Here is a 24,349-nt window from a genome sequence, read left to right on the forward strand (position 1 = left end):
GTTTTTGAAACTGCTCATTTTCCAGACACCAAAAAACATTGACTTGTAGTCAGAAAATGGCTAAATGTTTTTTTAAAGCGCTTAGACTGTTTTTAGAAGCAACTGAGATGCAAAAGAGAGTATAAAAAAATGATGCAAAAGTACATTTTACATAATAGGTCCCTTTTAAGTTTGGCTGAGAATAAGGGCACTGCGTCAACATGTTTTATATTTTTTTAGAATCTGTCATAACCTGCTCATTTAAATATAAAAAATGTTGCTCATTGTACTAAAGCTACAGCAATGCTCAGTACTGTAATTGTAACTAATTTTATTAGTGTACTTCTACACTCTGGCATTAACAGCACCTCTCATAAAGAGGAAGTCTAAATAAGTGGTTGTGTCATCATAGCATGGTGACAATACCACTATATTATGAACTCAAGCTAAAAGTGCTCAATTGGAAATAAAATAATTCTCAAAAACATTAACAAGCCCAATGTAATTAATATTTTTGCTAAAACTATGCATGAAAAGTCATTGCAGATATAAATATTGTCATAAATGAGGCTAAACTCTAAACCTAATTAGCAATCCATGTCTTTGAATATGTGTTCTGTCTGCTGAGCAGCAAATAAAAACTCTCTGCCTTGTTATTCTGTCATTAGTACTCCTATGACCCCTTGTTTTCTGCCTAATTAATTCCCTGATGTTGGATTTACTCTCAGAAATGTCCATTGTGGCTTGTACTGAGCTTCATGTAACGAGTGTTGGAGCCCCCTCAGTGACAATTAGAGATGTGGAGGATAAACCAAGCCTGTGTGATCCCAAAGGGAGGGAGGAGGAAGTGAAGCACTGCTGCTACTGAAAGAAATTAGACTTAAAGAGTCAAAATGTGGCAATATTGTAAGTCACTACAATTATTGAGCACTAGATTTTATGAGGAATTGTGTTGTTTATGGTTTCAAATCTGGTCTGAAGATGAGTTTCCTTGACATTATGACAGTAATAACAACTATTTTAATAAATGTCTGTAATTTCCTGAGACATGTTTCAGGAAACCGATAAGCATTTATTTCCTACATAAAAATATCCAAGCAGTATTTCATTAAATATTTTTCGTCTGCTACAGACTTCTTGGAACAGTAAACCACTAACGTTACAGTTCTGGTGAAACAAGAAAGAGAGACGTTTCCAAAGACCTTCCCAACACGAGCACATCAACCGTGCAAAGTCTACAAGTTTTAGCAGGATATATTAAAACTTCCATCTTCAGAATCCTATGTTATGTAAAAAAATCCCAAAAAAAACACAAAACAATAATATTCAACTTTTTTTCTTTACGATAGAACAGACTAAAAGGCAACAGTCCCCCATCAAGGTTGAGACTATTGCCTTTTAGTGTTTACTTTTTGCTATATCTGACTTACGCTTAGTCAAACAACTCTCAAACTCAACCAAGCTGCACAAGTCCAACTTTCTAAAAACATTGTTGCGAAATACCTACTTCAGTGGAAGGCAGGCTTTCCGTGACAGTAAAACGCCCTTATCAATTAGCTCTCCCTCAGTCTGTCCCTCTGCTTGCCTTTTATTTCCTCTCTTGTTGCACCAAGGCAGAGATTTCAGGCACCGCTTTGAGGGAAATAAGTCTTTTATATGCTCATATTTTACTTCCCCTCTAAATCCACCAGAATCCACGTTCTTTCATCCTGGACACACTGTCTTGGCTCCTCTAAAAGAACCTCTGCGAGTGTGTGGAACGGAAAACACAGATATCAGCAAATAGAGCTCACACTGCCACACATGGGCCAGTGTTTGAAACAATAAATTAGGTTTTAACTGGTGATTTGAACACCACATAAAAGCAAGATCTTAGCAACTTGGGGCTAAATTCAGCCTGCGAGGAAATAATGAATGGGTTATATTTACAGTCATGACTGCACACATTGTCACAGCTAATCCTTTCAGAATATTTTACATTTCAGATATGATACAGCAGCTCAACACAGCGTGGCAGAGCAGCTGTAATTTCAACACCGTGGCCCCCCCTTTCCCTTTCCCCTTTCTTCATTTTCATTATTCTGCATCAATCTTCTCCTCCGCCGTGGTATGCCTGGTAGTCATTCTTCCATGTAATTTAAAACAAACAACAACCAGACACAGATAAGAGCATGACGGGCTGAAAATAATTCGGCTGCCTTTCTCCGTCTGCGGGAGCCTCGAAAGGTCATCAGTGCTGCTGCCAAGTCACAACGTTTGTGTGCACAGGAGGGGAGGGGCAACTGCAGGGCGAGAGGTCAGAGTGGGGCTAGGGTGGTCTGACACTTTGATCAAGCAAGATCATACAAGAAGCTTCTTCAGACCCCTAGTTGGTGCTTTCAGAGTAAAGATGCTCTGATCCAGGAGAACAGTTGAAAGAAGTGAAAAGATTCTTCCCTAAATTAAGAGTTAGATGGTTGAGAACGAGTGAATGGAGATCGTCTACTGTACACTAGTACATTTTTAGATTAAAGCTTTTTTGGTAAACACCTTGTTGGTGCTAAAATATTTTATGTAAAAACTTATTTTTGTTATTTTTCATAAAGAAATTGGAATACATTCAACACTGGATTGAGCACAGGTAAAACACAGCAAGCAGAAAAAAAGAAAACTTTGAAAGACCTTCATTTATTCAGGAATTATTCAAATTATTCAAAGATTCATTGTTTGAAATTATGCTATGACTATTGATCAAAATATCTTACTGTAATCACAATAGACTGTTTTTTTTCCACATATAGACATTTTAAAAATGCTGTGATACTATTGCGATAATTGATAAAATAAACTACTCTAAATCTCCTTGCAGTCTTTTTAAGGTAACTACTGTATGTGGCTGTATATTGTTGCTCTCGTGTAAGCAACAATGGAGAAAATAGCAAAAGTCAAACTGACAATCCAACTAGTTTTTGAAGTTTTATAACATAATTCATTGGAAGTTATTGCTGCCACAATAAATAAAAATTCCTACCATGAAAAGAAATTCTTCACAAAAACAATAAAAATATGTCAAATGTGTTTTTTAAATCCTTGGGTTGGGGGCTTGTTAAGTCGCTGAAGTTCTCCTGACCTTCTCCTCGTCATCAAATAAATCACCACTAAATCTCCAGTTTATGAATTTCAATTCAAGCTGGAGACTCGAGCTGCACGGATGTTGGTCATGCATCGATGGACGGGTTTGTGGCTCCAACGCATCTCAGTTTCTCTACAATCTGGGTGCATTCCAGGCTCTTTCCTTTTACACTTTTTAAAGTGAATATTGTGAACTACAATCTTGGAAAATAGTTGAAAGAATATCATAAAACAAAAGAAAAAGGAAAAGAAAATTGATAAAATTCATTTCAGTCTTTTAATTAGAGCATGGCTTGTATAAGACCTTTAACAAAAAGCAATCCTGAGAAAAAAAGCATGACTGGTACCACAAGACAAACATTGGGATGAGATATTCTCAGAATTCTGTGTTACAGAATTAAACGTCTATTTGTACTTGTACTAGTAGAGCGTTATCTTCGGGGGTACTGAAATGTGAAATGTAATGTGTTGCTTTAAAGAAAATTTCAGTTGAAGATTTTCTTGTGTACAGCCAAACAAAGCCATACGGATTTTCGATGTAGTCTGTTGTCTGTAAATTTTAAGACTGCTTGTAGACGTGACAGCCAACACTATATTTCAAGCATCACAGTTTCAAACAAATTAAAGTTGTCCTACAGCTATCAAAGCTGATGATGTGTATTCTGAAAGTCAGCAGCCTTTACATAGACAGTCCACCCAATGCACCATCTGTCTGACAGCGCTGTGTCTTAATTACACCTACGATGTTGATGCATTGTAAACCGCAAAGAGGATTATTTTGTCATCCATCTCTGCAGTTGACAAGCACTTAAAAGCACTAAAGTATTTACTTAATGGCATACCTGCAGAGCTGATGCACAGCAAGATGGAAGGAGTTTATTGGACTTCTCCATGTCAACTTCAGGAACTGATCCAAACTTTCAGAGACTGCTCTTGTAAAAGAAAACACTCCAGCATTGCCTTAATGCATTAAAGCCACTCTCTGTCCCAGTTTTTTTTTTTTTTTTTCTTTTTAATATGGTGACGCATTTTGACCATGAGGAATATAAGACTCCCGGCTGTTGGATGTGCTTACCTCCAGGTACTCTATGAAGAGGCGATATGAATGATATCAATCAGTGGAAAATCCTGCAGTTGGCTAGACGGTGTCCTTCCTAACTGACAAGATTATGGGGAAGCTTTGAAGCTGCTTTTATTGGTTCCTCCACTTCATTTGGGTTTACTTAACACCTGGGAGCTTTCATACGAGCGCACCACCATACTAAAAACCAATTTATAGCCTCCTGTGCAATTTTTATTTATTTTTTTGCTTATTTATTCCTCACCATCTCAGTCCGCTTTTCATAAACTCCTGAAATGTGAGTGATTTAAGGGGGCTGTATATGAGGAGGGATAAACAGATGGATGGGGATAACGAAGAGGCTGCCGCCGTCTCAGAAGGGACTGCCCAAACGTAATCTTCAGCCTTCCTTTCGCCTGATGACCACCTCAGCAGCGGCAGAAATTGGCTCATTTTGTGCCTGACTCACACAAAGGCAGGTTTATTAAAGCAGCAGGTGGGTGTTTCACCGATAACCAAAAGGTGAGACGATGAACTAAAGGGGACAGCACTAACAAAGGCGACTGTAAGTACAGAAAATGGCGGAGAGAGACAAATAAGGACAATGCAGTTAGGGGATTTTGAAGGAGAAGGACTCTGGGAGGAAGCGAGGAAGTGAAGGGTTGCAAATGTCTGAGGGTAAGCATGTATTACATATGAGCCATGGGGGGTCAAAACTGTGAGAGCTGTCACCATGGTGAGATGCTGCACTCGTTTCTGGGGCTTGTGATGGAAAAACGATGGAGGAGCAAGTGGCGAGGGGATGAAGTGGTAACCCCCCGCTTTGCAGGTCAGGAAGCTCTTGCCGTGTGACAATGGCATGCATCACCTATCTCTGATGCAATGCCTCCCTTATTGCCTAACAGAAGCTTCTCCATCTGCAAGCTGCTACTTGTGCAAACCAGCCCTTTTTCTGATATATTAAGAAGTAGCTAGCAGCTGTTAAAATATTCAAAACTCTTTTGTGATTACGTCATGTTAAAATGCTCATCTTGCTTTTAATGTATTTTCTTAGGATTTATAGTGACAAAGTAGTGTACACTTCTAAAATAGAAGGGAAATTTGTTGTATTTTCCTTTTGTCATTACAAAAAGATTAACTAGTAAATACTAGTGTGTTCAGTCATTATTTACTATGACACCTCCAAATAAAATTTAAGTGAAATAAATTGCCTTCAGAAGCCAGCTGACTATTTAATACCGATGTGCAACAGAGGATTTATTAGAGAAAATCAGGGAACAAACTGCCTCAGGGAGACCCAGGAACACAGCAGACATGTCACAGATAAAGTTGGGGATTAATTTAAAGCAGATTTAGCTCTTTAGAAAATTGCCAAGATTTGAACCTCTCACAAAGACTGTTCAATCCATTGCCTGAAAATGGAAAGGGCATAGTACAACTGCAGGACAGAAGAAGAGCAATAAGAGAAGACGCCAAGAGACCCATGATGATTTCCAGATATCCATTTTTCTGGTGTTATGTGCTTCATAGTCCTACTAGTAGACAAAGTTCTTTTTGGAAAAGAAAAAGACAAACTATGAGAAGTCCCATTTGGCCATTGCTACAACACAGTAAACATGTAAGATGCTCTGCTGAGGGTTGAACTTTGTGGGCTACAAGCCACCTGTTAGGATGGGATAAACTGATCTTAGTAGAGGTCCAAAACTGGCAAAGGTAAAGGTAATTTTATTTATATAGCACATTTTCAGCAACAAGGCAATACAAAGTGCTTTACAGGAACTAAAAGAAAATACAAACAAAATAACAAACCAAAGGAAAGAGCAAAAGAAGAAAAGGTTATATTGTTGATCCAAAGCAAATAAACTAGATACTACTATTCAGGGTTGGTAGATAAGTATAAGTAAGTGTCCTCTGGTCTAATTCTTTTTCTGGTTTGGAAGAGTCTAAAAAGTAGTTGCTAAGGTAGTAGAGAAAGGCCCCAAAAGACTTGATTTGTATTTGTAAAAACACAAACAAAAAGAGTGTGCAACCTTCTCCATTCACTTCACAGTTATGTTCTACTTTGTGTTGGTCTGCCATCAAATCCCGATGAAACACATTGATGCTTGAGGGTATAACATGACCAAAAGTGGAAAGGTTCAAGAGGCTCTTTGTGTGACAATTTTTGTGTGTGCAAATTTCAACAGTAAGAGAGTAATTGTGTGCGTGTGTGTGTGTGTGTGGATGATGTGCCACAGCATAAACGTGGCAAGATAGTGACAAGGAAAGAAAACAGAGAAGACATTGCTTAATTGCCTTTTCAGTCATTAACGGGGTCTCACACCTCATGAAACATTAATTACACCAAGCGCTGTGGAGATAGGGAAGCTTAATTAGAAATTATTCACTGCACAGCGAGAGCTGAGCGATAGTATTTCTGCGGCGTGTAAATTGTCTGTGTGAGATCTAAAATAAGCGCAGCAAAAATCTATGTAGACGCAGCGCTTATCTGGTTTCCCTCTCATATGCTTGTCGTGTGAAGTAAGATTCTCCTTTTACCTAACAGCAAGTGGAGTGAAGTGGGACATGTGTTCACCTTCCCGTCCCCTTTCCCCCCCATATTGTCTCGCGTTGCTCCTACCTATCTGATAACTCCCGCTTACTTCATAAATTATTTACACCACTCTGCTCATGCCCTTACGTTCAGGACGTAATTGGCAGAGAATTTGCCTGCTACCCTAACATTTGGGAGGGACTGATTAGTTCACACCCTCCCACTTTAGTCCTTCACCTCAACTCTCCCCGTCTTTTAATAGCCCTTCCTACAGAGCAGCCTATGTTTTTCTCCTTTGCAGTGATCTAAAAGCGCAGTTATTCATGTGACATTAACGCTCTTGATGGGAAATACCCTTGACACTACCGCCCCCTTCGTGCTGTTCCATGCGTTTCCCCTAATCCCCTGCGCAACTTGACAAATGGTCCGCTCCACCCCCTCATCTCAGGTGTATTGATCCAACTCTCCACCCAGCGATTGCCACCGCGTAATCCTGTCAGGAATTTTGTTCCCGGATGTGTGTGTGTCTGCTGGTTGAACGTCATTCCTCTTAAAAGCTCAAACAGAAGCAGTGGCAATAATGTCAGCTGACTGGACCCAAGGTAATGGACTGGCCTCTTTCGGTATTAAATGCTGGCTTTTGAAAATGTCACATAAATCAAGGTTACATATAAACACGAAAAAGCAAGTGCAACATCTGTAGAGGTCTGTTGATATTGACAACAGGAGCCCCAACAGAGAAAGAAGAGAATTTAGCTTTGGAGTTTTCTTTCACATTAGTTGGAAAAAGTAGTTCTTTTTAGTTCATATTTAAAATTGTGGTATGTTCTTTTCACACCAATTTCATATTCAGAAAAAAATTAAGAGTCCTCACCTGCTTTTCAGATGCTGGATGCTTCCAAGGCATTTGAAGCGACCGTTTACCATGATGGCCATGCGAGTGCACAGTGCTTCACACTCCTCCATGCTGTTGGAAGACACGAGAGGGAAGGTAACAGAAAAAGAAACTTTCCACCAAGTGTGTTATTCTCTTAAAACAATGGGATCTAAAAGAAAACAGCAATGTTTCTGCAACTTTTTAACCTTTGTAGGGACTTTCAGACCTCATTTCTCTCAAAGTAAAAGCTTTGGTCTGAGCATTTTACTCATCCGTTTTGACACCTTAAATGGAGGACAAATATTGTAATTAGATTGAGTACAGGGTGCCATCTGCAGCCCTATTATCTGTTATCTTTTTGGATCCTTTTTATTGTTGAGTCACAGCTTGAGCCAAACGCAGCTGAAGCGAAACCTGTGACAGCCTTCTGAAGTGCGGCACAATTAGTATTATGAGTTTGTAAAACCCGATGAATTTGCTACCTAACAAAACAGAACCACCTGGTCATGACATGGACAATTGGACGCAGCTCTGCCACATTGCCTGCGACAACAACAAATGCTTTTATTCCTCCATGAAAGGAGCCAGTGTAATGAGGAGAATATATTCTAAACGACACTGAGCCAGGGGGAACAAACGCTTCAATTCGGGGAACGTTAAAGCGAATGATGAAGTAAGCAAACAATTACATTTCCTGCTTATTTTTCCTCAACGGGAGGAAACAAAGTTTTGGAACTTAAGTTTGCTTCAGGAAGTGTTGTGTAATGAAAAGACTCTAGCACTGATATTGACAGTTTCCCCTTTCAAAGAAGGCCAAAAAAAAAAAAAAAAAAAAAAAAGCTGCAGTCAGTCGATATGCCCTCACGCCTCATGAAAGCTTTATAGCAGCCAGTGTGTTTCTGGCAGCCAATATTAACTGCCACTCTGGAAACAATACCTCTCAACAAAACGGGGACTTCAGTCAATTATAATTACAATATTTATGGCTCCCTTTCGCTTACAGAAAACATGTTTTCTGCACTTTTCTCCCCCGGAGGAGAGTCTAAATATTTTGACTGGGTGAGCGCATCAAAGGAGGATCGATGAAATGAGTGGGGTCCCACCTGTGCGATGTGAGAATGACTGAGCGTCCCTCTTTGATGACACTCAGGATGCAGTCCCAAAGGAAGCGTCTGGCTTTGGGGTCCATCCCGGTGGTTGGCTCATCCTGCAGTAAATAATAAAACAACAAAAAAAATATCTGCTTTCTCTTTCTTTTGATATCATCACATTGTTTAGGAATAAACTGCAGTGTGGAGCTGTTTATCACCACCTGAGATAGAAATTCAGTGCCTTGCAAAGCAAAACCCTTGAGCTTCATTTTACACGTTGTTGCATCACAACAGCAAATTTAAATGTGTTTTTTTTTTAAATTATACTTTCCCAAAATAACAATCCAAACAGTGCAAGGAGAGAATCAATCTGCTGCACTGATGATTTTCCCATTTCTCCTTGCAAAATAGCATTTTATTTGGAGGTATCAGAATAAAGGGGGCTAAAAATAATTTCCCCACTTTGTAAATATTTTAATCAATGTGTTATTTTCATTTGGCTTCACATTTACATACACCTTTATGCTGATCAAAGAGGCACCTTTTCAACAGAAAATGCTATTCTGTAGATTATTACATCAATTCAAGAATGTAACAAATTTGATCTACCCAGTCTACAAGGAGAAGCTTTTAACTGACAAATAAAAATCTTCTTAATATGGAAAATATTAGGTGAACAATTTATGTCTTAATAATATATATTTAAAAAATGTATCGCAAAAAGGATCAAACACATCAAGTTATGTTTGCTCCAAGGAAGACTTTGGCACATACATGTACTAAATATGTATAAATACAACATGTGATTTTTTTCAGGGAAAGAAGGACACATATCTGGTTGTTATAGCTAATAAGACACAAAACATAAATACTAAGAAAAGGGAAAGTTTATATATGTAAATATTTAAGGAAACTAATGTTTTCAATTCATATTTTTATTATACTTTTCAGTTATCTGGTATTTAATATGAAAAACCCCCCAAAAAACCTTACAATAAAACTATTTTATCATCTTTCATTAGAACTTGCCCGTCTGGATGCAACTGTTCACACAAGATCCCTAAAAAAAAAACGTAATTTCTCATTCTTGGTTGTAACAGTACTAAAGGAGTAAGGATAGCTTTTTAACATTTTTTTTTACAAGGCATTGCAGGTGGGCTTTGAAAACATAACAAAAACAATGCAATGAAGAGCAATCAAATGTCTTTTAGATCTGTAATAGGGAATATTTCTTGGAACATTGGAGCGCCATCTGTTCAGTGAAGTCATGTATCTGCCAAGGTGCTCCGCAGCTGTTCCACGGGCATATAACACAATTAATAAGAAAACAAAAAGAGACATTTAGAAGCCCACAGACATGCAGTGCACAGGGATTGCTTTCTGACCATAACCCCCATGCGCACATAACGAGGACGCAGGCTGAAGCCCAGGCAGGCTCAGCTCGGCTCAGCTCAGCACAACTCAACACGGAGACACACAGAGTGCCACTGCTGTTTCTCTTTTTCCTCAGGGCCTGTCTGTTCACACACGATTAGAGTGACAGTCCTCAGACTGACTGGTTTCATTCCAGACTTCCCTCAGAAACCGAATCCTACAAATCCCACGGGTTTGGTCAGGATGCCCAACGCAAGCCTGCAAAAAAAAAAAAAAAAAAAAAAAAAAAAAACCTATGTGATGCTGCCTCAAGGCTGACTGGGCTCTCTGGGCTACCACACAATGCTTAAATTGACACAGACACAGATGCCACATTATCCCTCAGCTTTAAAGTGAAGGCTAACTTGGCTGCAGGGACTAAATAAGGCAGTTTGGAACGGTGTGCACAATTTGATCCCGCCAAAGCTGTAAAGATTATCCTATTACATGTAATTTATTATGGATTATTCATTACTGCGCTGAAGTTATTGGAAGCATAAACTTATGAACTGCTACGCATATATTACAGTGTAAGAGGAGTAATTCAGCAAACCAACAGATGTCATATTGCTACACGAGCTCACAGGAAATTGCGCGTTTGGCACATTTAGAGTTTCTCTTTATGACTTCTGAGGAAGTATATGGTTACAGTTTGCTTTGTGTGCTTGGTAGCAGGAGAGCCTTACATGAAAATGTGATCCGAAATGGAAGAACATGAATGGCTATCATTTCATGACAATTTAGTCTTGAATGCAGATCCGGCTGGTTATTTTAGTCATGGGCCATATACGGCCCATGACATTTTTATAACACATACAAAATATATACATATATTTTCTAGTAAATCAAATCAGGTAAATTACTCCAAGAAAAAAGCACAAGATGTATCTAATCTAATCCTTGATTTTAATGTTTCTTTATGGAAGAAAAGCAGAACCGTTTCTTACATAAACATTTCTACACATATAAAACAGTCTCTCATACCTTCTTTCTGCAAAATCTGCTTCCAAAGACAGACGCTTTTGCAATCTTTTAGAGTGGCCTTGGTGATTATCAAGGCTTTTTGAAGGTCTTTCAGTGTTTTTCCCTGCTTTCATACTCCTTTGGTGACCAGTATTTGACCATTTTTAGATAATTATGTTGTTTGCTAAACCACTCAGCTCTGAAATATAAATAACTCAAATATATACATAAAAAATGCACTGAAAAGAAAACTAAAGGTGGGTTTCCACTGCAAGGACAATTTCTAGAAGCCAGTGTAAAATTTGAGTTATTCTTGACCTCTACCCATTTTTTCCTTTCTTTTTACATCCACTAGGGTAAAAAAAAGAAAAAAAAAGAAAAGAAAATCTGTGTCGAAATTTAACTTGAGAGAATGTGCTAGTATAAAGGTGGTACTTTTTATTTTACCTTGAACCTTCATGGAGAGTGATTACGGTTATGGTTAGGTATCATGGGTAATTTCTTTATTGCGCCAGGGATGAGGGATTTGCGGGGGTCTGATAACGTTGGAAGACCTGGAACTTTGACGCTTTTTACCTTTTGGTTCAAAACCACATGTACAGCTTTGAATAACTGCAGTCGATGATGAACTCGTTTCAGATCTTTTCAGTTTCTTAAACCTATAACTTTCAGATACACCAGGATTCTTTTTTTTCTTTTCCACCTACCCTCTTTGCTATTTTCACCAGACAGCATACTGGCACGGTCAGGTATAGTGCACAAATAATGTGAGGAAACGGCTAAAAATAGCACCTGCATCATGGATTGTTCTCATTGCTGGTTTCGCAAAAGTCTTACTGAGATTTTCAGAGATTGAAAAAGCAAGGTTGTCTAGTAGTCCTAAGAATATTAAACTCGAAGGTACTTATTTACCATCTATATTAAGGTGACATTTCTTTATCTTAACTTGTACTCGATTTTAAAATCAACACCTCTCTTCACTTTCAGAAACAAGGCAGTAAATCATGGTTCAAACGTGACCGTCTATGTGACTACTTTTTTCCCAAGGTAAACACTTGTGGTCCTTTGGGAAATTTAATGAGGATTTGCAGCTTCGATCCATATCTTGTTTTTCCTGCCTCTTAGTCCTTGCTTCATATTCCAAAGCTATTTCCATCTGCTCGATACAATCTCTGAGCGCACAGACACAAAATAAATGATCTACTTCACTCTAAACACCTCCAATGAACAAATATTGACAGAAAGTACCACTCGGTTATGAAACAGCAGCATAATTCATTTCATAGTGTAGAACACAATAATGAAGCTCAATCTCACCAAGAAAACCACGGGCGGACACCCGATCAAGGCCATCGCTGTGGATAGTTTACGTTTGTTCCCACCGCTGTAGGTTCCTGCTGACTTGTTGGCGTACTTGATCAGCCCCAACTTCTGAATCCCCCACTCGGCCACCTTGCAAGAGAGAAAAAGACAATGCTGCCATTATGGATTCAGAATGGTTGTTTGTGAACCCAGGAATGAACTCATGATATCGTCATGGATGACATTTGGTTTTGGTTACACAGCAAACATTGAGCTCTGTGGTTTTCAAGTTTAAATATGTCCACAGGGAGATAACACAGTGAGTCGTTAATCACAGGCTGTGGAGTGAATTTTCGGTAAAGCAAACACTGTCAAACATCAACTATTAGGAACATTACAAAAAGTTAAGATTTAGCTTTTACAAACAAGGTAGTCTGTAAATGCTCAGGTAAATGAGGTATTATTATTGGGTAAAAGCTCATATCTTAGAGCCAATGTTTTGTTTTTTCAAATTAAATGAAAAATGCTTTGGCAAAGGCCCAACCGTCTAAAGGTTTTTGTGGAAGTCACTGAGAAATTGGCCAAATTTCCAATCAGATATGCACAAAGTTCTTCATCATTATATAAGTGTAACCCACAGAGGGACTTTTACCAAACGCTTTTTGGTAAAAGTCCAAATATTATAAAGGAGTATTTATAATATTTGAGCTAGAATGTATCATTTTGGCCATCGACAAAAAGTACACAAAACAATTTATTCAAAATTGCTCAATTTTTATTTCTATAACTCAGAAAGTTTGTATATTGTATAATCCCATCTATACACAGGATAGGTAAATATAAACATCTAACAGTGTTATACTGTCAACCTTCAACCCTCATCTTATATAGAGTCGATGCTTGCTGATGATGTTTGACCAGTGACTGCTACTCACTTCCCATTTCCGCTTGTGTAGGAGGAATAAGAATATTAGAAGGTGTTTTGCGCCAACATATTGAGCTTTTTCTAAAATGAATGATATACTGCGGTATTTTATCTGAAGTTGTAATTACCCCAAAACTGTAAATGTGTGAGGGTTTTGTTTTGGACAAGTAAAACACTAGAAGGAATTTGTTTGAATAGATTTTTTTTTCCTTCAAATAACATCACAATGAATTGCTGCAACATTCAGAGTACTGCTTGCAGGACGGGGTCCCTTCGCGCTGCAGCTAAGACATCAAAGTCCTGGCTCTGAGTCTGTGGTCACTGCTGGCCCCCTTCCTCTTTTGATTTTTTTTCTCCTGCAGGCAGTTGGTGTGAGAGAAGAGCAGCCAGGCTGCCTAAGGCATGCCACACCACTGGGCACTGTGAATAATGTAGAGCCACAACCCACAGCTGCTGCTTTTGTTACATGGGCCATATTTCATTATGCATGGCTTCTTGCATCCAGGTTATCTCTAGCTTCTGCATGTTTGCTTCTAAACATGTATTCTTGCTGACATGCAGCGGAGAACCCACCCTTAGCCACCTGGAAAAAGAAAGCATTTTATTGCGTCTGCATTGGTTTACAGCCTAAAGTTGCCTCAATCCATTGGAAGGTAGAAATAAAATGTTAATTACCATGGCAACCTCTCCTTCTGGTACCCCTCTTAACCGAGCGTAAAACTCCAGATGCTCTTGTCCAGTCAAAAGGTCATCAATGGCGTCAAACTGGGGACAGTAACCCATGTTCTGGTGAACAAGTCCCATTTCTGTCCGTATGCTAGGAAAAAAACAAAACAAAATGTTCTTTATAGTATGATTGCCAATAGTTTCTGAAATGACTTAATTATAGAATGGACAAAACCTTTGGAGAAGGAGAAGAGTTCAAGAGCTGGAAAAGCAAACATTTCTGAGAGACTTGTCAAATATTCACAATAACTTGATAAGAAACACAAGAAAACAGAGATAGCCCAGTAAAAGCCACCGAATTGAATGTGTCATACTCGGCACGTACCTCCAACTAAATGTCACTATGTCTGAAGCAAATTGGGTGAAAAATAAATAAATAAATACCTCCACACACAAGCTGTCTTTGTCACTCCAAGTCATAAAGTGGTGAAGTGGATTTTCTTTCATCTCTACCAAGCTGCTTTGTTTCTTAAAGATAACATTGGGAGAGGTTTTTTTAATGGGTATTTTTCAAAATACCCATTATTGGTCAAATGGATAAATCCTAAAAAGGATGGAATAAACTTAAAGCTTCAGTGATCTAATTCTGTGTTGTGGTCTTGTTGTGACAACGGTTTGTAGGTAAGTGTAGGTAATGGTCTGCATCTGGTTCTAACACAAAGTGGTTAAGAATTTCTCAACAACATTTTCATGAAAGAACTCTACACCAAAAATCATTCTGAGTTGGACTAAAAATATTTCTTCTTGAGATTTTTGCTGAGGAGTGTTTGCCAGTCTTCTGCCTGATAGAATTTGATGAATGTTGTTTAAAACCTAACTTTGCTTATTGAATCCCTGCAGACTAATCAATTTTGCAACATGGATTGGAAATCAGTGTTACCTTATAACCAGATAAAAATAGGAGGCATGGAGAGGTATTTAGATACATACAGCATTCCCACATTTGTTAAAACCTCTGGTAAACATCTATAGAAAACCTTTCAATTAATTTAGCTTCCATTGCTCAATGTCCAACAATTGACATTAAGCAATACTTTTCTCAGCAAAAAATCACAATTCATTCATGGTTATATAGTATATATATATATATATATATATATATATATATATATATATATATATATATATATATATATATATATATATATATATATATATATATATATATATATATATATATATATATATATATATATATATATATATATATATATATATATGTATTGCCTCCATGGATCAATAAAACATCTAAGCTACTCTACTGTGCCCAGCAACAAAGCTCATTTTATGTTTCTTCAAGTTCTTTTGCACCCCAATGTACACACAAATCCCCACAATCACAGCAAAAAGTTTTTTTCTTCACATTTATGAAGAATAAAAGCATATTTCAGCTGCTAAAGAGCCTATTAGATGATGCAAATTTAGCAACGCCTCAGGCGCCCATCTGCAGGTGAGCTGTATTTTAAATATGTCAAATTAAATTTTCTGGCCATAATTAAGCAACAAACCTCTTAACGAGATGTTCCATAGTTACTTAAATGTTACAGTGTCACAGTTATGTAGTTAAAAGAATTTTCCATAGAGGTGTGGAACATTTCAGCCAAAGTAAGAGCAACCAGTGAAAGTCCTACTGGTGACCATCAGTGTGTAACTTAGATTCTGCAGCACCCACATAAGCATTTGTTCATTGACTGTTTTCAGCCCCTCTGCCATTTGGTACAGCTGTATTGTATAGAAGGAAACATAATTGGTATTTTCCTCAGCTCATCAAGAATCATGCAGTCACATTCCAGAATGTGTTGTTTTTTTGTTTGTTTGTTTTTTCCAATCACTGTAGCACCAAAAATACAGGTTTCACATAAAACATTTCCCTCCTCCTGATAGCCCTACTTCATGAGAGTAACCCAGGACTATGTGCAAGGGGCTTGAGTTTTGTATTCTATTTATTTGGCCTGCTTGATAACTGCCTTTAGCTTGAAGCCAAAAATAGCTAAAGATGAAGCCCATGGGAGTAGCAGTTATAAGGTTGTAGCCTTTGCATGAAGCTATAGTTTCTAGTTCTGCTTCATATTATCCAATGATAAGGTCACAGGCAGCAGTACGGGCTGGTCATAAGTCATAGATAACCAACAAGCACGTCTATTGTATGGTACTGTCAATATCTTGACATCCTCCAGCCACAATATTTAAATATCAAACTCTCATCAGCATGTTTAAAATGGTCAGGAACCTTTTCTCATCCATAGCACAGAATGAAGAATGTTCTTAAATCAGCCAAGACAACTTTACAAATGAATAAATAATTACCTGATTTAAATTTTTATGGTGTAGTCTTAATCTAGATTAAAGGGGGCTTCAATTTCAAAGTGAATAGCTACAAATAAAACAACAAAGAAATCTAGTTACACATTCTGAAATCCTTATAGAATGGAAATTCTCAGATCTCCAAACAATAATTGACTATTCCCAGTGAAGGTTTAGGTTGATACAAAGACCTGAGCATCACTTTATTAATACATCAGTATTCCTACAGTCCAACTTTGCCTTTGGCAGTCACTAAGTGGAGTTGTTTTTACGTAACGGGGGACTGGGATATATAAAAAAAGAAAAAGTCTAAAACAATCATAAACAGTACTCAGGACATTGAGTTTAGATAAAAGCAACACATAATCCATATAACAACCTACAATTCTAAATATGACTAAAGGGTTCAGCAAAACCTTGGAAACTTCTTAAAACTACCTTTGTCATTACTGTGTCTCTACACAGCACATGATGTCTACAGAGGCTTGCAGATAAGAAAAATCAGAAAGAGAACAATTACTATAAATTCTACTTTATAAATGAACTAGTCTGAGTTGCTCGTCAATTACAAACCATGTAGACCCCCAAAGTCTGGTTGTTTAGTGTTCTAAGCACAAGGACTGAACAAGGTGAGGTTGTATGTAGTTTGTATGCTCTACAGTTCAGGAGGAAACTCTCTGGAAAGCTGAGATGTGTCTACTTCAAATAAAGTCTCAAAACATTTTTGTTCATTGCAGGTTTTGATAAAAATAATTAAAAAAAAAATCTGACAGTGACTTTCTGTTGAAGAGTGAGAAATCTAGATTTGGAGAAGACAAACGTAAAATAAAACTTCAAACTGAAGTCAGATTTAAAAGTCCCTTCAATATTTGTAGTTTAGCTGCAAAGACAAAGCCCTCTTGCAATTGGCCTCTGTAGATGGATGTCTTTTTACTAATTCATTACATCATCAGCTTAATCTGACTGTGTTGCACTATAATTCAGATTGATTTGGACATAGTGTCGCTTGATCTGAATGTGACCGTGTGCTTTTGTTGTGCAGGAATGAAATAGATGGATTTGAAGTCAATCTAAACTGCATTGGATTCTACAAACCTGAAAAGAATATGTCCTATTTGTCTTGCAAAGTACCCTGAGAAGATGGTTCCTGTGAACTGAAGCTATAAAAATAAACAGAACTGCATATAAATGTGCCTATAACTTAGAAAAATGTGGGGTGGAGAGGAGATGTGCTTTTGTTTGCAATTGAGAGATCACACAAACAGTCCATGATGTAAACATCCAGCACAACCACAAATGAGGTAATGATTCACTAATTTTCTAATTTCCTCTTGGTCTATTAGAATAAAAGATAGCAAATGAGCCAACACCCACATGGTTTCCATTTTAAACACTAAACAGACACCAAGCAGAGAAGGAAGTCGATGCAGGTAGGGACAGATATTCTTGAAATTACAGATAAGATGGAGAACTGCTGCGAGAGCAGAAGCATCCATTTAAAGAACTGTTGCCTCTCCTCCTCTGCTGATCGTTCTTCTTGCCGGAGCGCGGAAAGCGAGCATAATGAGATGAAAACATAAGAGTGGGTGTTGCCTGCTCACATCTGTTTTTCCTCTTTTCAGCTGATTCCCCTAAAGGTCCCGGAGATTTTTCTTTGATCACTATCACCCACATTAATCAACATTACCGGAGCTGTGTAAGGCCCCCGCTGCATACGACTTTGCTCCCATGTCGAACACAAAGTCAATTATCAGATGTATGAATGAACATCTAGAGCAACCACCGCTCCACTGCGTATGCACTCCCTCAGCCGGGCCTGGAGTTGCTTGCCGAAGGAGGCGAAGGAACAGAGCCGTTTGTTCCTAAAAATAAGAGACGGCAAGCCTACTTTCTCACAAAGTGTTCTGGGTTCTTGTTTCGCTGTTGTCAAGGTGTTTTATTTTTTCATATTGCATGTACAACCATTCTTTGTGATGGATTTTGTAGACACGTGCAACAAAAAAAAAAAAAAAAAACTGAAGCAGGTACAGGTTAAAAGGAATGATATATTTGCAAGAAAGATCACAGTGTTCTGAATATGTTGGTGAGGAGACAAATCAGGAATATATATATATATATATATATATATATATATATATATATCAAATTCCCACACATTCCGGTACTCAAACTTTCATAGATTTGTGTCCTGCCTCACTGCGTATGAATACAGAAGTTCATAGAAAACTTATAACACAACAGTGGCAGGCTTTAAAATGGGATTTCGAAGAAAAGTATGCTGGTAGAGAGAACAGAAGAAAGAGAAAGTAGGGGGGACATAGGACAGATGAAGGAAGGACAAAATGAAGGGAGGATAGGAAAGAGGAAAAGTAGGTGAGATGGAAGGGATGAAGAAAGGAAAGAAAAACTGAAGAATGAAATAGCAAGCACAGGAGACAAGGAGGAAAGGAATAACCAAAGTGTTGAAGTAAAGCTTGAAGCAAATGAAAGGCAAACTGAGAGAAAGAACAATGGAAGGACAGAAGAGTCACAGGAAAAATGGAAAGACAGGAAGGAAGGGAAGGAAGAAGGAAGAAAAGGAAGAAGAAATGGATGGATGAAACAGTTACTGTAGTCTGGAGATACAAACGTGGTCTACTACTCTGCTTTTATTTTGCCATGCTTTTCAAACAAGAAAATAAGTTCAATCAAATCACATGCTGTCACAGACATGGCCAGGAACCCTGACAACAGAACACACTGAGGGTAGAAAAAGCAAAATATAAATGTTACAGACTACAAAAAAAAAAAAAAGAAAATGGTTAGAGAGGGGAAGAAAGAAAAAAACAAAAAAAACTAGAGCTCGATCCCCACCTGAGCAGCTATCTTGGGTGGCTAATTGAGATAAGTTACTCTGTGCACTAGTGGGACACAGAGCCTCACCTGTATCCGTTTAGAAAGGCCTCTCCGCTGGAGACTGGGATGTCTCCCGTCAGCATCTTGAATGTCGTGGTTTTCCCAGCGCCGTTGATCCCCAGCAAGCCGAAACACTGGAGCAGAGGGGTCGTCCGTTAGAAAAACAGTACAAGTCTCATCGGAGAACTGACAGGGCAACATTCTTGATCGCATTCGTAATACTCTGTGATCATTAGCAAATACAATGAGGCAAATATACAGAGAGTGTGAACGTCTTTCTGAGTAGCTTGGTGGTTTATAAAATAACAAATTGACGTATTGTGTGCACAAACAAAACAGGCAGTAAATCAACAAACACTGTGAGAGTCTTGCTATTCCCAGAGTCTCTACGTGCTTCTTCACACTGCAACAAACAAACGGCCTCCTCGGTCTTTATATTTTTCTCCCGGCGCTACTGCTTCTACGGCTTCGGCATGAAAGGAAGTTGTTCCTGCAGACCCCTCTATTTGTGGTCATGTGACCCCTCTCCCCCTCGGTCTTAGGTAGTCTGGCTTTGGCATAAATATTTGATTCCTGTCTTCCATTGATCCCTGCTTGTTTGTGACCTGCGCCCAATGAACGCGTCGAGCAGGACTAAGCTTGATGTAAATAATGCATGGAAGTGTGATCAGCAGAGCCCCATGAATCCCAATATTCCTCTGGCATTTACACTGGGCTCCGAGTAAACACCGGCAGCGACGATGGGTACCAGCGGGGAAGCCCTCTGAGCCCCAATGGCTGTCAGCTTTTCACACTGTGTTTAGATGTGTGTGCAGAGCAGCTTTTAAGCTGTGTGTAACATATCACACGCTACGAAATGATTGCATTTAACCAAATTTGCTATCTGGTTGTAATTTACAAGGTTGCGATATTCAATTCGATCCACACGCCTTTGCTGTTTGGTACTGTATAGTCTTTGTGTGTTTATTTTTGAACACTTATACTAAACAGTATAATGCCATAAGTAATGGAGGTGGATTGTTTTGCTGCCTTCATTAAGGTGAGTTTAGAGAACATTTTGTATGGACTCGGTTGGAGGAAAGAATGAGACAAAATCTATTGATTTCAAAAAGCAGAAGTTGTGGTCAATTACTCAACCAATATCACATTGATTTTGGCCTTTAAACTGTTTATATCACCTGTATTTTTGTCCAGTGTGGCTTGATTATACAATCGCAATGTTTTTGTTTTTGTTTTCTTATAAAGAAATTAGTAAAAATATGTAGTTGACATTATACATACGTAGTTACGTTGTTTAATTTTAAATTTTCAGTTTGTAGTTTTAAGTTTGAGTCTGCCAACAAAAGAATTTGCCACATTCCAACGAATTAGAATCAGCTGGTAGTTTGTGCTGAGCCACACATGGACAGTGTGGAATAAAGAGTTTGGATACACTTAATAAAAGAAAAGACTAGTTGGCTCACTGCAACATTTGCAGCAAGAAAAAGTTGTGCAAAGAAGGGAACATGACCAATATGTTTAAGAACCTCTGCGTTAATGGAAAATAATTATAGAAATCTCTGTATCTAACGCGCCGCATCGATGCTCCTTCCTACAGCTCTTATTGCCAGCATAGCACCGAACAGATACACTCTGGTCATCATTTATGATTTTATACTGCACCAGCTCCTAACCTGGATTAGGTTTAAGAAGTTGGGGGGAGCGGAAGTTGTTTGATAAGTTGCTTGTGATGAGATCAAACAGATGTTTCTGTGCAGTGACATCAGGGAACATTTCTCCAATTAAAGTGATCAGAAGTCACCCGGACTCTCTGGATGAGGGTTTTTTTTTTTTTCTTGATCTCATCAACGCTCCCCTGAGCGAGAGGAGAATCCTGCAGCAGTGGTTCAGCTGCAGATGCGCTCCAAAGCCTCCACAAGTCTTCAACACACTGTCAGCTCATGGACAGCAAGATGCATTGACTTCAGTGTTTCAGTGTCTTGGTCAGAGATGACACCCATGTGGGGAATTTTTGATTGATTGATTTAGTTACATCTATGTGTAAAGTTGAAAATGTCCACTTGTCTGCATCAAGTGGTCAGGTGTGTGTAATCTGTCAAAATGACAGATAGCAGTCACAGTTTTTTAAAAAAAAACAACAAAAAAAACCTATAAAAGACGGAAAATACTTGGTCAATGCAAATCCTGCTGTGAATGTGTTTTCATCAGCTTTAAAATATAAGGCGCTCTTGTGAAAGTGCACCCATATAAAGAAGATTCTGAACGTATATATTCAAGTACATATGTGTGATATTTATATACTAGTTAGAAGTATTAGAGAAAAAAATCATGGTTAGGGTAATAAAAGATAAAAAGGTCAGAATTAAAAGAAATGCAGAAGTGGGGACTGTTTTATCCAGAGAGCTGATCATCCAGCTCATTTAAACCCTGTAAATGTTTTTCACAGTGTTTAAATAGAATCGGAATCAAGAGTCATTAAGACCTGGAATCGAAATGAGGAATTAGAATTGTTCTAATTTAAACAAAGCCCAACGCCAGTGAGAAGATCGAGGTGGAAAATCCAAGGTTTTAAGCTGCCTTATTGCTGAAATGTGCTATGCCAATAAACTTGGTTGATTGAAAACAAAACAGTTTAAAGGCAATACTCCCAAACACTGAGGACATGTAAAGACAATAATAAATAAACAAATCTCAGACATAGTCTTTCTTTCATTATTGAGGTAATTCTAACTAATCTATCACAAGATACGTTTGGTCTGATTTAGATGCAGGGAGTGAGGAAAAAAAAATATACATGTGTCCATTTTTTTCTATATATGTAAACTTCTAGTTTTCACTGTGCAAAAAATAGTCCTCCTGGTTGACAAATTTCACACAAACTTTACAGTTGAGAAGTTGCTTGTGTAATTCGGCAGCATCTGGCTCACCTCTGCAGCAGGCACGCCCACGCATAGCCGGTCCACAGCAGGGGTGCTCTTCCCAGGGTATACCTGCAGCGAGCAGACAATACAATGAATCAACCAACCAGCCAGAGAAAAGGCGGGAGGTGGCGGACGGTGGGGAGCAGACTGCGAGGGAGACAGAACAGTGGATGGCATGAGAAAGTACAGAGCGATAGACCATAGCAGCAGCAAGAAAAAAAGGGGAGGGAGAGGAAATGGGTGGGAGAAAAAGGGAAAGAAAGATTGTGAAAGTCAAGGAAACACATTTTAAATACAATGGATCACTTGGAAAACTATGAAGAAGCCAGACGGGGAAAGGCATTCCAAATACATTTGAAAAACTTGTGCAGAACGGAACAGTAGACTTTTTTCTTCTTTTTATATTAGTGTTTGCAGTGATGGAGCCTGTGAACATTATCTGCCTCAACTTTGAGGAGCACTTTATCAGCCTCAATAACCTTTAACACTCACAAGCTGGAAGTATTTTATTAATGGGTACTTTCTTCAAACACATCTAGTGTTCTCAGCGCGACAGACTGGAAACCAAACCTAGCAAAATAAATAAACAAAACAACATACCCTAAAACAGAGGAGATGTTCTAACCAGCTTGTAGGAAAATGAATAAAGGAAGTGATTTAGAAAGTTTTTTTTAAATCACTTGCACAAGTCTAAACCCCAGACTTGAGTCAAATTTAAATGACAAACCTTTTAAAAAGAGGTCAGTCATGATGGAAATCTTCCAATGTGACTGAATTATAACAATTCTGTAGAAAAGACTGGGCCAAAATGCCTCTAGAGTGCAAATTACTGACAACTCAGACAATAAAACACCACCATGTATCTACATCGTAGTTATTAAGATGCTTCTCTTTTAAAGTCAATTAGGGCAGGGCATGTGAAGTGCTCTTCTTTGGTTAGAATGCTCAAAGAATCTGAAGCAGAATCCCTAAGTTGCCAAAGGCACATTGTGGCCACAGCAATGAGTGAAGGAGTGAATATTAATGAGCAGTCTTACAGAAAGTACAGCTTTGTTAAACCTGTCTAATAATGAATCCATCACTTTTCTCTCATTTACCTTTAAAATATTTTGAACTATTTCATTCTGACTCTGTAGTCTGAATGAAAGATGGCTGGGATTTTTCTGATCATCTGAAAGACTTCACACAAAAACATCCGCGGCCAGAGATCAGCCTCATTAAGCTACTTCATATCAATGTGCCTAATCACACTTTACCTACCTAAAAACAAACAAAAAAAACTCAGTATGGCCAATGAATTGCAGTAACATTGACTTGGAATTAAAATTGTTGAATTGTATTCAACATAATAGTATAATTAGTGCATGACTCAGTTTTCCAAGAAGATTCTTTATACTCAAAAGTTTTGTTCTGCTGCAGGTGGTAAGATGAGAGAGCCTTTGTTACAGTTGCTGATGGTGATATAACATTAAAAAGAATTGAAATCTACAACAAAGACTGTGTCCTTCAGAGCTATGAAGAATGATTGCTTTTTGAACTAGCTCGTTTTTTGTTTTTTTTAATTTTCATTTAAGGTGGAGAGATGGGATGTCAACCAAAAATCCAGAAGAAAACTCAGTCAGCATTTGGCACATTGGCAAGCAGAGCTTGGAAACTCAAACACAGTAAATATGACTTTTACACCAAAAAAACAAACAAAAGATGTGCATAGGTGTGCACATAGTTAAATTGCTACTATTTTGAAGCACCTTTATATTTAAATCCAGTATTCAGACATCTTTGTTAGGAGACGCTAACATGTCATGTTTTGGCTTGACAATATTTTCCCTTCTGTCAAATTGTGAGTGAAACTCTTGTCAACAGCTCTACTTGGGTTTCCCTTTCAAATGTTTTATTTTCTTCAACAAAAAGAAAAGAAAAAAAGAAATTTGTTTCTTCAAAAAAAAAATTACTTCATCTAGTCATTTAGATGGATGAACATACAGACAGATGGTTGGAATTAAGATCATTTTTCAATACTCATCTTTTATTTTTCTTACGCAGAGAAAATTCTTTAAAAAATACAGCCATTTCCAGACACAATGTTTTTATTTTTAAGTAATAAATGTGTGATAATAATAATAATAATAATAATAATAATAATAATAATAATAATAATAATAATAATAATAATAATAATAAACTCAGCTGGATAGCAAATACCTACTTCCCCATCTTTGTAAACACCAGGGAGAAACAGAGGTAACATT

The 24,349-nt window shown here is 38.0% G+C and overlaps 1 protein-coding gene across 7 annotated transcripts in view; it reads right to left on the minus strand.

The window, feature by feature from the left end:
• LOC122820345 (phospholipid-transporting ATPase ABCA1-like) overlaps window positions 1-24,349 on the minus strand; it is a 192,358-nt gene that overhangs the window by 8,863 nt on the left and 159,146 nt on the right. For all 7 annotated transcript variants that reach the window (XM_044097692.1, XM_044097696.1, XM_044097691.1 and 4 more), the window contains 6 exons: window positions 22,107-22,169; window positions 19,207-19,313; window positions 13,930-14,071; window positions 12,345-12,479; window positions 8,664-8,767; window positions 7,558-7,650 (listed from right to left, as the gene is read on the minus strand). In XM_044097692.1, coding sequence (XP_043953627.1) covers window positions 7,558-7,650; window positions 8,664-8,767; window positions 12,345-12,479; window positions 13,930-14,071; window positions 19,207-19,313; window positions 22,107-22,169 — 644 coding nt within the window. The remainder of the gene's footprint in view (window positions 1-7,557; window positions 7,651-8,663; window positions 8,768-12,344; window positions 12,480-13,929; window positions 14,072-19,206; window positions 19,314-22,106; window positions 22,170-24,349) is intronic.

Source organism: Gambusia affinis, linkage group LG18 (assembly GCF_019740435.1).
Source record: "Gambusia affinis linkage group LG18, SWU_Gaff_1.0, whole genome shotgun sequence".
In the NCBI taxonomy this organism is placed as follows: Eukaryota; Metazoa; Chordata; class Actinopteri; order Cyprinodontiformes; family Poeciliidae; genus Gambusia; species Gambusia affinis.